The sequence below is a fragment of the Carassius carassius genome, chromosome 14 (assembly GCF_963082965.1).
Source record: "Carassius carassius chromosome 14, fCarCar2.1, whole genome shotgun sequence".
Classification (NCBI taxonomy): domain Eukaryota; kingdom Metazoa; phylum Chordata; class Actinopteri; order Cypriniformes; family Cyprinidae; genus Carassius; species Carassius carassius.
Genome location: NC_081768.1, coordinates 15,406,712 through 15,418,825, shown reverse-complemented (window position 1 = coordinate 15,418,825; position 12,114 = coordinate 15,406,712). Strand labels below are relative to the sequence as shown.

At 36.4% G+C, this 12,114-nt stretch overlaps 2 protein-coding genes across 6 annotated transcripts in view; one reads left to right on the top strand and one right to left on the bottom strand.

Moving 5' to 3' along the window:
- The window catches only part of phactr2 (phosphatase and actin regulator 2), a 34,532-nt gene extending 26,582 nt beyond the window's left edge, over nucleotides 1-7,950 (bottom strand). Inside the window, exons 1-2 of one of the 5 annotated variants that reach the window (XM_059566318.1) lie at nucleotides 7,689-7,950; nucleotides 7,436-7,587 (exon numbers count right to left, since the gene is read on the bottom strand). In XM_059566318.1, the coding sequence (XP_059422301.1) occupies nucleotides 7,436-7,568 (133 nt within the window). In that variant the 5' untranslated portion in view covers nucleotides 7,569-7,587; nucleotides 7,689-7,950. Of the gene's footprint in view, nucleotides 1-1,165; nucleotides 1,277-7,435; nucleotides 7,588-7,688 lie in introns of those variants that run through there. The other 4 variants (XM_059566319.1, XM_059566320.1, XM_059566323.1 and 1 more) reach the window with 4 other exon arrangements.
- A 510-nt stretch (nucleotides 7,951-8,460) lies between these two features.
- On the top strand, nucleotides 8,461-12,018 carry LOC132157131 (angiotensinogen-like). Its single transcript, XM_059566324.1, has 5 exons — nucleotides 8,461-8,619; nucleotides 9,625-10,419; nucleotides 10,675-10,945; nucleotides 11,041-11,191; nucleotides 11,361-12,018. The coding sequence occupies exons 2-5, from the start codon at nucleotides 9,651-9,653 to the stop codon at nucleotides 11,535-11,537; spliced, it is 1,368 nt and encodes a 455-aa protein (XP_059422307.1). The 5' UTR covers nucleotides 8,461-8,619; nucleotides 9,625-9,650; the 3' UTR covers nucleotides 11,538-12,018.
- Nucleotides 12,019-12,114: the final 96 nt, after the last annotated feature.

The window sequence follows — 12,114 nt, the reverse complement described above, 5'->3', positions numbered from 1 at the left end:
GCCCCCACTACATGTAAACTAAAACACCATTTATTAGATTGTTAATATCTATTGTGATAAAAACTCGTTCATTTTTTTCATTCACTGTACCTTTAACAGCCCTTTTCACAGCATTTCTGAATTGCTGGGTATCATTTTGAGTGCAAACAAGAAGATACACATTAGCTTACTCTAAGCTGTTTTATTTAAAAATTCGTACTCATATTACGAACCTCAGCTCCAACAGATCAATAACAAGGTGTCACATGCCTCATTTATTTTAACAGCTAATACCTAATTTCCTGTGCATTTCCACTGATACAGCAGATCCATTCAGTAACTCTGTAACTAACTTTTTCACAGCATGAATGACCCACATCTCCTGCCTTGAAAGATTAACCCTGCTCGTATGTAAACCCCAAATCTAAAAGGTTTTGCAAACCACTCCCAAACAAATACTAATTTGCTTTGCAAAATATCCAGGGAAGTTCTCCTGTTGTTTGTGTGAGTCACAATCACGCACATGTAGATGCACATAGAATGTGGGAAAACATGATATCAAAGCAACTGGATCTTGACTGGCAACAGACAAACTTCTGCTGTGTTTTAGTATACGTGACACCTGTGCTGATACAATCAAAGGAATACCACAGTTCCTGTCAGATTTTCACTTCACTGCCAATATTATCAATGTCAGGTTTCCTCTTTGCTACCAAAAAATAAACGACAGAATGAGGGACCCAACCTACTAGCAGCATTTCAATGCTATGATGACACACAAAAAGCATTGCAAATCCAATCGAACATCTCATGACACAGACCAAAAATAGGACCGTAATACAGCACCAGCACTTAGCCGGTGTGTGTTTATTCAATGATTAAACATCACGCTAGCTGGATTCCCAGAATGTGAGCCGATAATGAAAACATCAATACAATGTGAGGCACGTAAAAGAGTGTGCAAGAGTGCACGTGTCAGCAAAAGATCAAAATCACACCATGACAATCTAACACTCTTCTTCAAACTAAAACACTCATAATATGCTATTTTAACCAAATAACCTAATTTAGATGAATGAATGAAGCCTAATAAAAATGTAAGAAACTTAATGAACTCTTTTAAGCAGAGTACTATATCTATCTACATACACACACACACACTTATGTCAAAAGGTTGAAGACTTACAGGCATGTTCCATGACTGGAAGGATATAAAAAAAAAATCAACTGCTCCAGTGAGATGGTCCTTAGTTTCCTTTCTCACTCTTTCTCACTGATTTTTTCTCTCTCTCTCTCTCACTCACTCTCTCTCTCTCCTCACTTCCTGTGGTGCTCTCGCAGTCACCTTCTCTGCAGTGGTGCGCGGCAGGAAGAGCAGCGAAGGCTTGAGGATGACAAACAGCCATTACCTCCATTAAAGTGAGCTGACTGAGCCAGTCTGAGCCCATCAAGTGGAACCTCCCAGTCCACTGGGGCTTTCAGTTATCGCCTTTAACTACGGGGAATGGGGTTGAGGAGGAGGGGTGAGTTGATGTAGCGTGAGACAGCTCTGTAGCCTTCATTAAATTACTCGCATCCCGCTGAAACCGATGACTCTTGTCTTATCGCCGGTTGTTTTACACACTGTGTTCTGAGGCACAAAAGTGAAGTGCTTGTCGTGTGTGTGATGTGCAACATTCCAAAGGAAAGTAAGCCGCATCGGGGTCAAAGTCGGGCATGGCCTCACACAAGTGGGCTTGATGGCATGTTACTCGTGGGTGAGAATCTGTAACAATGTCGTCCAAATCTATTTTCGTGTTGCAACCTGACGTCAAGAATTGGCAGCAGTTCAGAGAAGATGAATCACTGCTTGAGAGTAGGTTTTTAAAGCTCACCCTTGTAGGCTGAGTGCTCACATGAACCTAAACATTTTCTTAGAATTGTTCAAAGTAAACTGCAGAAGCACTATTCCCAGGACACATGAGTTCACTGCATGATATTGTATAATTCCAATTTTACACTGCAAAAGTGGCACAGAAGTGCTTCTGATGTGTTTAAGTGTCTTCACGCAGATTGTTCAATGCTGCTCAGAGGTGGCATGAATGCATTTATGCAGCAATTACAACTGTATACACTGAATAAAAATGATTCATTAAATTTACTAAACAAATTTTAAAGGTAAATGGTTGCAATCAGTTTATTTTAGCTATTTAAATTTATTACAATAAACAAATTTAGCTAACTAACTTTCAACAAAATGTTTTTAAATGTAGCTAAAATAAATTGATTGCAACCACTTACCTTAATTTGTTTTTAGTAAATTCAATTAATCATTTTTCTCAGTGTACTTTGAAAGTTGGTTTGAGGTGGGTCAGAACAGGCATAATCTAGCTTTTATGTACCATTATGCCTTTACACATTATCACCAAAAAAAGAAAATTATCCCATAATTTACTCACCCTCGAGCCATCCTAAGTGTATAGGACTTTCAGACGGATACAATCAGAGTTATATTAGAAAACGTCATGGCTCTTCCAAGCTGGAGGTGGAGGTTGTCGAGATTTTAAAGCCATCCATCATAAAAAGTATTCCACATGGCTCCAGGGGGTAAATAAAGGTCTTCTGAAGCGAAGAGATGCATTTGTGTAAGAAAAATATCCATATTATAATTCATGACCAGGGTCTTGTTTTGCTCTCTCCTCTGCACTAAACTGCACTAAACCTGCAGCAGGCTAAACTCAGCTGTGTCCAATGCCTATTCTACTGCTATCTTTCCACTTTTTTTGCAGTTACAAACATAGTAAGAATTCAAAATCGATTAGCTTAACAGAATGTTCTGGGCTGCATTGAAACCAATGGAGCTACAATCAACTTGGGCTTATTATGCTTTTTGGGAAAAATCAAATTAAGATGCATGCAAATGTTTTATTTATTTATTTATTTATATATTTAAGATAAAGTTTTCTTTTATCCCAATATAGAAAAGACAACTATATGTAAGACATTTGTGGCTAGATTCCCCAGAAAGCTATTGGAACTCTGCTCTATTTGTGAGCATTTCTGACTAGTATATAATTGAAATTTTTATAAATCCATTTGCTGACAGTAATTGTGCAGAAATTACACCTTATTTCACCTTTAAGATCTATTCAACAACAACTGTGACATGCTGTCATTTACCTAGAAAAACTGTCAGTACAGACTGCCTTTACAGTAATGTGCTTTCAGCAGGCTTTGGGGTATTGTAAGCATCATACAAAAGTTACCGGCAAAAAAGTTTACTGGTGCATAACATTTTGCACAGTAAGGTAAGTAAGTGATTTTATCTCACTAGTCTCATGTTAACACATACAATATTTAGGTCTAGCAATGTAGCACAGGAAGTTGCAGGAACTTGCTTCTATCCAACAGTTGTTGATTGGATTTTGAGAAGTATGCGTGTAAGTTTGTAGTGGATTGTGGAGCGGCAAGGTTGAAGTTGTTAACATTATCCTAAGACTGAATGTTTGGTCCATAGTTTAGAGGTGTTAAGTAGCAGTTAATGCTAGTAATCTTAACTAAGAATAATGCACATCAATGGGGATATTTGTTTAAAAAAAAAAGGTGATGTCAAAGTCCAATCAGCACTTCCGAGAGCAATTAATTAGTGCTCCTGTGTTGTTGAAACAGCTCTATTGCGGTTACAAGATCATAGCAACACACAAAGATAGTCTTGTGTGCTTTTTGGATATTGTGAAACTAGTCTGTGATATTTTAACCCAGTCAGGTTACCTTTTGCTATTTAAGTTAACCAGTGCTCAGAGAAAAGCACATGGTGTGATGGAAACATCCAAGTCTTTCAAGTAACAGCACTGTCACTGATTTACATTCTATAAAAGCAGCAAATAACTAACGTCAGGTACATTAACACGCAACCAATAGCTCACAAAATTGCTTTTTTAACCGTAGCCATACCGAAACTAACCATACCGAGATATTGTCCAACTGGTTGACTCATGGATAATGTGGTATGTCTCAAAACTCTCATAAATCGGTAAATAAACACCCTTTTGATAAAATGTTGAATAAATGCAGATGACATCCTCTCAGCTCTAAAAATACAATGGAGCATGGCAATTACAGATAAAAGGCATAATGGCCCATCTTCACATGTTGCTCTTTGTGTGTCTGCCGAGAACGCCCACACTGTCTGACACATAGAACTGCTTCACACTCCTACCAAAGAGCAAGCTGAACATGATGAACAAGAAAAAGAGGATGGGAGAACGAGAGAAGGAAACAATCAGACCAGTGGACATAAAGGGCTCTTGTCGGGAACCACTGATATGCTAGGAATAGCTGCCTGGCAAGAGCATTCAATCCCCTATGAGAAAGAACTACATATACCTAAGTGATCAACTCTACAAAGTCAACAGAAATGACAGCCTTTGTGTGCAAATCACTGTCTAAATTCTGGTTAACATTGAACATTTCTTATTATCATCACTGATGAAAACAGTTGTTCTGCTACTATTTTTGTGGAAACAGTGATTTTTCAGGATTATTTGATAAATGGGAAGTTCAAAAGAACAGGATTTTTTATGGCTTTTCTTTTTTTTTTTTTACATTCTCAGTGTATTTGCTGTCTCTTTTGATCCTTTAAAATATCCTTTCTGAATAAAAGTATTCCCTTCTTGCTGGCACCTTACTGATTTAAATAACATAAGTCATTAAAATCATGGATTTACACTCATTTACATCTACAGTACTTCGATCAAAAACAGAGTCATCTCAATGTTCTTTAGCTTCTGTTTGAATCTGCTTACCTTTAGTATGTGGATTGTACCTGACTAAACCATTTACAAGTACACATTTTTCAATTTCTTTATTTCTACATTCCTATAAGAACTGAAATAAAAGTAAAAAAAAATGTATATGTTTGTAAAAATGGTCATAAAAGATTGTATATCATCTATATCACAGACAGAATGAACTCAATATGCCAAGTCTCCACTGACACTCTATTCAAAGACTGTTTAAAATTCATCCAGAGGTGAGAGGAACAAGCTTTTAAAAAGGGAAAAAAACCAGAAAAGGTTCTGTCTCCAGTGCATTGTTAGAAATGGCAGCATCTCTCGACATCGCCGCTTCGCCGGCCTCCATCTCTGTGTCATTACGTGACTAATTGTGTGCAGAGAGGGACGACACACATCCTCACACCAGCATCAAGCAGGCAAAACCTACAAATTAATCCAAACAAACAGAGAGCGAGGAGGCTTTCTCCCAGTGCCTTTTTACCGTGTCGCAGAGTGTGAAGGATAAAGTGCGGGTCTGAATATTTAAAATGTGTCCATTTCTCTCGAAACACAACATCTTTGCAAAGACTGCATATAGATCATGAAGTGATGCTGGCAGGCAGGAAATAGATGTACACTAAGTAGCATTAAGTGGTTGCAGGAACACAAACAAGACATTATGAATTATTGATGCCAGGCTTTGTGAAAAACAGCCATGGGGTTAGACTTAAAACATTGCAGCACAGAACCATTCTTAGACATCAGACAGGATTCAGAGGAACACTACTTAAAAGAACTGATGCATTGCATAGGAAAAATCTGAAAGAACACCCCCCCTGGTGGACATGCAGTGAAGCTGTATCATTCAATGCGATGCACAAAAAAAATTTAATATTTACAAAGATTTTCCAGGTTCAAAATAAGTGTTTTATCAACAGCATGTCGCAAGCATCTGATTATAGTCAGCTAAAACTTTAAAATAAATAAATATATGACTAGAAATTACAAAAAAGCTAAATTAAATTAAAATTAATTAAAATTAAAAACGATGTGGAAAATAGAAAAACAAAGTATTTAAAAATATTTATAAAAACTAAATTTAATAAAAAAAAAAACATTTAAATTATTGTAAAACAACAATGCATCAGTATTCTTCCTGTAATTTTAAAACAACGAATTCTAAATCTTAATGATCAAAATTTACTTTTCCTTTTTTGAAACTGAAGAATGAGTCACAAATTTCTTTACTTGAAATCATACCCCATTGCTGTCACGTTTAAATTGAATTGAACCGTGAACACGAAGGCCAATTTCTGAAACAAAACTTAAATCTTTAACTGTTCACAGACACACGATGCACTTTAAATTAATTCATACAATATGAGCTGTATTTCTGTGAAAATGCGGCCTACATACAGAGCTCACTACTACACTCACTACAAAAATATTAAACGGCTCAATTTAAATCTAGACCATCGACAGAACAAAAAGCTTGAGCGAGGTTAACTGAAAGGTGAGCTGTCAGGAAGTGGTTTTAAATTGTTATTTCAAAAGATGTCTCGCTCGGCTCAACACTATCAAATATGTGCATCAAACAAGACAACTGGCTGCAAGATTTACAAGGCATGCATGTAACCATCCATCTATTTGCCCTGGACATCTGACCTATAAAATGGTCATAATATTAAACTGTGCTCAATAATGCTATAACCTTTTCCACTGTTAGTACATCTAAAAACCTCTCATTTTGATATATCTACAGAGATTGTGGTTTAAAAAAATGTGTCAAGACAACTAGGCAGCTGGATTTAGCATGGTTTAAAGGTTACAGATCAATGTGGGTGATGACATTTAAACTAGACTTTCTCTGAAAGTGTTTACTAATTACAGTTGGTTTAGAAATTATCTCTCCTACGTGGTAGGACAATAAACCACAGAGCAACCACTTTTAACACAAGCATGTACAAAACTGTATACGAATTACAGTGTTTAGCAGCCATAAAATATGGATGAACGGACTTCTTTCATGTCATGGATCATGCAAAACAAACCAAAGAAACATAAACGGTATTAAGATTGCAATTCATGCTATTTATTGATTAATTTTTTAAGCCCCTGTTATTTGATAAAACTAGCTAACCTTTAACCATGAATTCAAGAGACATCATACTTAGTTATTTCTAGATGTTATACAAAAAGTTGTATTTTTTTAAAGAGCACCAATGCAACAAATTGTTTTATCATTGTATCTTTTACAAGAGGAAACCCAACAGCCCGCATGCATTTGTCAGTATCCTGTTTGGGTTTAAGTGTAAGGTCTTGAATCGATGCTTGGACAATATGTTGCATTTAGGCCCACCAGTCCTAAATTATACTCCAAGTCTTACATTACACATAAATATTAACATATTGTCATCAGATTCAGTCAATGGAACAATATTTGTCATCTGGGGTCACACCTAATGCATATCATGAACCTTTTAGACATTTGTAAAATAAAGAAACAAATAAACAATGTAAATGAATAGATCTATGTAAATAAGAGCAGCATTTATCATGTCCTAAACTATACTTTCTGAAAACAGGTCAGTCATTGGAGTTAATCAGACTTTACAGCACCAGCACAGACTGATACCAAATGAATTTGATTTAAAAAGAAAAAAGGAAAGAAATGAAAAATAAATAAATAAACATCATCCTACCTGAGCAGGCTGAACGGATTCTGGTCAATATTCTAGACTTAAAAGCCGAGGTGTCACTTAAAGAGCGAACTCGAAATACAGGAAACACCTGAGGAAATGTCTTTAGGTATGAAAAACCGTCTTCCTCTGCCATTCCGCTTGTATTTATATTTCTAGAAAAAAAAAACATAGATTCGTTTCAGTATCCTGTAATCTTGTTGTCAACGTAACGCTGATAAAAATCAGATTTTTAATTCTGTCTGCAGATCTTTACCCGTCAGTTTATCGGTTGTAATAAGGAACTCTGGTCACCTGTTTAGGAGAACTCAACTTTTAAAAACACGAAGTCGACTGGCTACTTCTCCCCGAGTCTCATCAGATGTTGTGCATGTCTTTCCTCTGCAAATAATCCTCTGCATTACATCAGCAAATGAGACAGAAATGGAAACACCTCCATCAAAATGATAATCATCTACAAAGACTTTTATCCGGAGGAAGACTGAGGTCACGCTCTTTAGAGATGCAGGCAGTACCAAATCATCCCTGTGGGGGGCGACACGATATCGACTTGTAATACGGAGATTTGTTTGTTTGTTTTAATATTCTTAATTTCTAATATTCTTAATCATTAAATACTTTGCCAAAATCATAATATTAAAAATATATTTTAAACATACTACTAGGGTAAGATGACAGCGTTCTATAGTACTTGGGACAATAATGTTTAGTTTGGGATTTTACTGAAGTAGGCCTAATTAAACAGTATTGCAGATGTAACTTACCTGTATGATTTCCTAAACATACCAAAAAATTAAATAGGCCTACTTAAGCCTTTTGAAATAGGATACTTTTCATTTAGGGTGGAACCTGAAGAAGGTCTTTATGCACTTTCATAGGGGTTAAATGACTCAGTTTCCTGTTTTTCATCTTGTGAAAGTCACTCAATATCTCAGTGTTTTCTCCCCACCGACCAGTCTGACATCATGTTTAAGGTAAATATGGTAGTGTGTGGTTTCCTCTTACAAAGTTGTTTATCAACGCACACAAGCCGGTTTGAAGCTGAACATTGGGAAAATCTGAGTGTCTCAATACTGTGTTAATGTGTAACTAAGTGGACTGGTCATCATGCAATTTATGTTATTTAAATACTGGGTAGACCCTCAGTCCACCATAGTCCAGCTCTAGAATCAGCAAAGCATCTGAAGGTAAACAGGAGATCTGTCTTTTTATCTTTTTTTTTCCACACCTGATTATCTATGCCTTTGATTAAAGAGTTATCATTAAATGATCCTGATAAAAAGAAAGTTTGGTTTAGTTAAATTAGGCTATGCTTAATTGCTTTTGGCACTATTACATAAAAGAGTATATATATATATATATATATATATATATATATATATACATGTATGTGTGTGTTTGTTGTATTTTTTCAAGTCATTGGAATCTGTTAATTTAGTAAATGTTGAAAACACTTGTTGTTTAATAGTTTTTGTGGAGTCTATAATACATTTTGAATTTGAATCTGGCAATAATTCTAACAATAATGGGTAAAAAAGTCTCAGTGGTTTTGCTAATTTTATGAACATTTTCTAATATTTTTATAGTGAAAACAATTGCTGAAATTCCCTAAATAGACAAAACTGACACTACATGCACTTTTTTCCATGTGTTGCATAAGGAAAATAAATAAAATAATAAAATAAAATACAATATGTATATAATGTTGTTACAACAGAAAAATAAAGTAGGAAAGGATTTTGTTTTAATGAAAATTACATTTAAAATAAAACAACATTTATTTGACAGAAATCTTTTGTAAAATTTTAAATGTCTTTAGCGTCAGAAAAGTATTCATTAATTTTTTTTTAAATCTTGCATCATATTATCTTATTGCGTTTTGAACTCTTTGCTCCGTTATCTGAGTCATGTGCTCTCTGCTCTTTGGTTCAGGGTTATTGTCCTCAAATACAGCTGAGTACAGAGACCTCAGCTGCTGTAAAGCAGAGAATGGTCAATTTATTCTGTGAAAAACGGGGGTGGAAGGGCAGAGATCGATCATATCAAAGGTTTTGAAATGGTTCTGAAATGCAAGTGTTGATATGTCCATTATAATTCCATGTAGTACTGTATTTGGTAAGCTTTGCTAGTATTCTCATGTACAGTACAATAGCAAGTCCATGTCATACTCAAATTAGTTTAATATCCAATAGGCACACCAGAAGGATTTCCCATTAAGATGAACAAGATGTTGCTCGCTCTCTTAATGGTTTCCTGCTTTGCCATGGGAACAGCCAATCGAGTGTACGTCCACCCCTTCAACCTCTTTAGCTCTGAAAACTTCAGCTGTGAGGTTATCCAGAATGAGGAACACAAGCCCGTCGAGACGGTCTATCCACTGACTCCTCTTCAGGACAGCACTGAGCCAGACCCACGATGCAGCAGCACCACAGAGAACCTGAAAAACCTCACCCAACGGACCGCTGTGTTAGCAGAACTGCAGAATTCACTGGGGCTACGCATGTACCAGGCACTTAGTCGTACACAGAAGCATGCCAACACACTGCTTTCTCCTCTAAATGTATATGGGGCTTTGGTGACCCTCTACCTGGGAGCATCCAAAAAGACTGCCATCTCCTACCAACAGCTGTTAGGACTCAACCTGGAGTCTGGACAGGCCGACTGTGCATACTTCATTGATGGACACACAGTGTTGCGTACGCTCCAGGCCATCAGCGCGCAGGTAGACCAATCACGAAATGAACTCAGGACCCTCGTGTGGACTTTCATTAACAGCGACGCTGACCTTTCCAAAGACTTTTTACATGGCACACAAGATTTCTCAGATGACTCTTTTGTCCGAGCAGTGGACTTCTCAAAGGCAAAGGAAGCTGAGGTGCAGGTGAACAACTTTATTCAGAAAACATCAGACAGCAAGGTTAAGGAGCTGTTTAAGGGTGTTACTTCAAAAACAGACCTGCTGTTTGCTAGTTCAGTGCATTTTAAAGGTGAGTGATTCAAAAAATTTAATCCTAAGCCTCATTTAATTATTATTATTAATTTGTTTTTTTGTTTTGTTTTTTTGCAAATATAGTGCTTCAGTGGCTAAAATACCCCATCAAGTATTTATAGGGAGAAAAAAAATAGTAGCCTGTATTATTGCTATGCTCAACAGAATTTGTTTTATGAAATAGACTCATTGAGGCACTTCAAAAATAAAAATGCAATGAAATAAATGTTTTAAAATCTGTAATTTTTTCCAGGTAACTGGAAAACTGCTTTCCAACCGGAAGCAACCAGTGATCAGAAGTTCTGGACTCATGAGAACTCGAGTGTCGAAGTCCCCTTCATGATGCATACTGGAAACTACATGTACTTCAGTGATGTTGGCAGGAAATGCTCTGTAGTCAAGCTTGGTCTCAGTAAGAGGACCTATATGCTGCTAGTGCTGCCTCATGAGGGAGCTAGCCTGCAGGACACTGAGGAGCAGCTCTTAAGAGTCATACCCACATGGCATCGAAATCTAAAAGAAACGTGAGTACCTGTTTGTTCTGAGAAAGCGCACACTGAAAATGGTAAATAAAATGACCTCAATGACCAATCACGGCTTTACTTGTTTGTGTTGGCAGAAATCTGGAACTATCTCTGCCCAAATTCTCCTTGACTACTGTGACAGACCTGAGGTCAGTTCTATCTGAAATGGCAGTGGAAAAATACCTCATGGGCTCTGATGCCAACTTCAGAAGACTGAGCAGCAAGGAGAACTTCACCGTTGATAAGGTAGAATTCTGTTTAGAGGAAGCTAAAATCAGTCAGGACCAGTAAAATCTGACCATAACCAGTTCTGCAACAGTTATAACTACCTTTATAACCAACCTGGTCTACTGTACACAGTTCTTTTCATTGCTGTAAACCAACTGAAAAACGGTAACCTCCATATCTCTCACAGGTCCTCAACAAGGTTGTGTTTGAGATGACAGAAGGAGGATCTGAGGTCCAGAAATTTGCTGAAGATGAAACGGTTCCCCATAAAATCACGGTCAACCGGCCGTTCTTCTTTGCTATTGTAGAGGGCAACTCTAATGCCATACTCATGCTCGGCAAAATCGTCAATCCAACAACCTAAAAATCTCTGTTTTGGTGGTGACTTTACATTATATTACAATATAAAATGTTTTAATGTTTCCATTCAACTAATAACCATATATTAAAACAACGGATAACATCAAGTCAACCTGCTATATCTTTGCTCAGGCAAACTTTTTAGAGATTTTCAAGACTTGGATATTTTATATTTTAGTATCTGCTAATTACATATGTTTAATATAGACTTTGTTTCTATGCATAACATGGTTACTTGAATTAATTGCAATTATTTTAATGATGTATTCATAATAAGAATTATGCACAAACTCCATTTATGTACTGTTAAAACGAATACAATTTGAATATTTATGAATAAATATGACTCGGAGGGATGCTCATTTTTAACTAAAATGGCAAAATGATTCTACAAAACTGTAAGAAACCAAGATCCTGTAAATAAAAGCAGTCATACAGTATGAAATGTCATAACAATCATTAAACAACCCACATTTCTTTATCAAGTATGGAGTGGATCATTTAAGCAAATTAACAATAAACAATTACTGAGGAAACTGCTATGAAGAGACACCTAAAATCTGAATTATGCATCGAAAACA

What these genes read in the sequence shown, in the direction of transcription:
- LOC132157131 (XM_059566324.1), top strand. Translation starts at nt 9,651, where the DNA reads ATGAACAAGATGTTGCTCGCTCTCTTAATGGTTTCCTGCTTTGCCATG. An exon ending in TAGTTCAGTGCATTTTAAAG is followed by an intron (nt 10,420 to 10,674) that starts GTGAGTGATTCA and finishes AATTTTTTCCAG; the next exon opens with GTAACTGGAAAACTGCTTTC. An exon ending in AGAACTTCACCGTTGATAAG is followed by an intron (nt 11,192 to 11,360) that starts GTAGAATTCTGT and finishes TATCTCTCACAG; the next exon opens with GTCCTCAACAAGGTTGTGTT.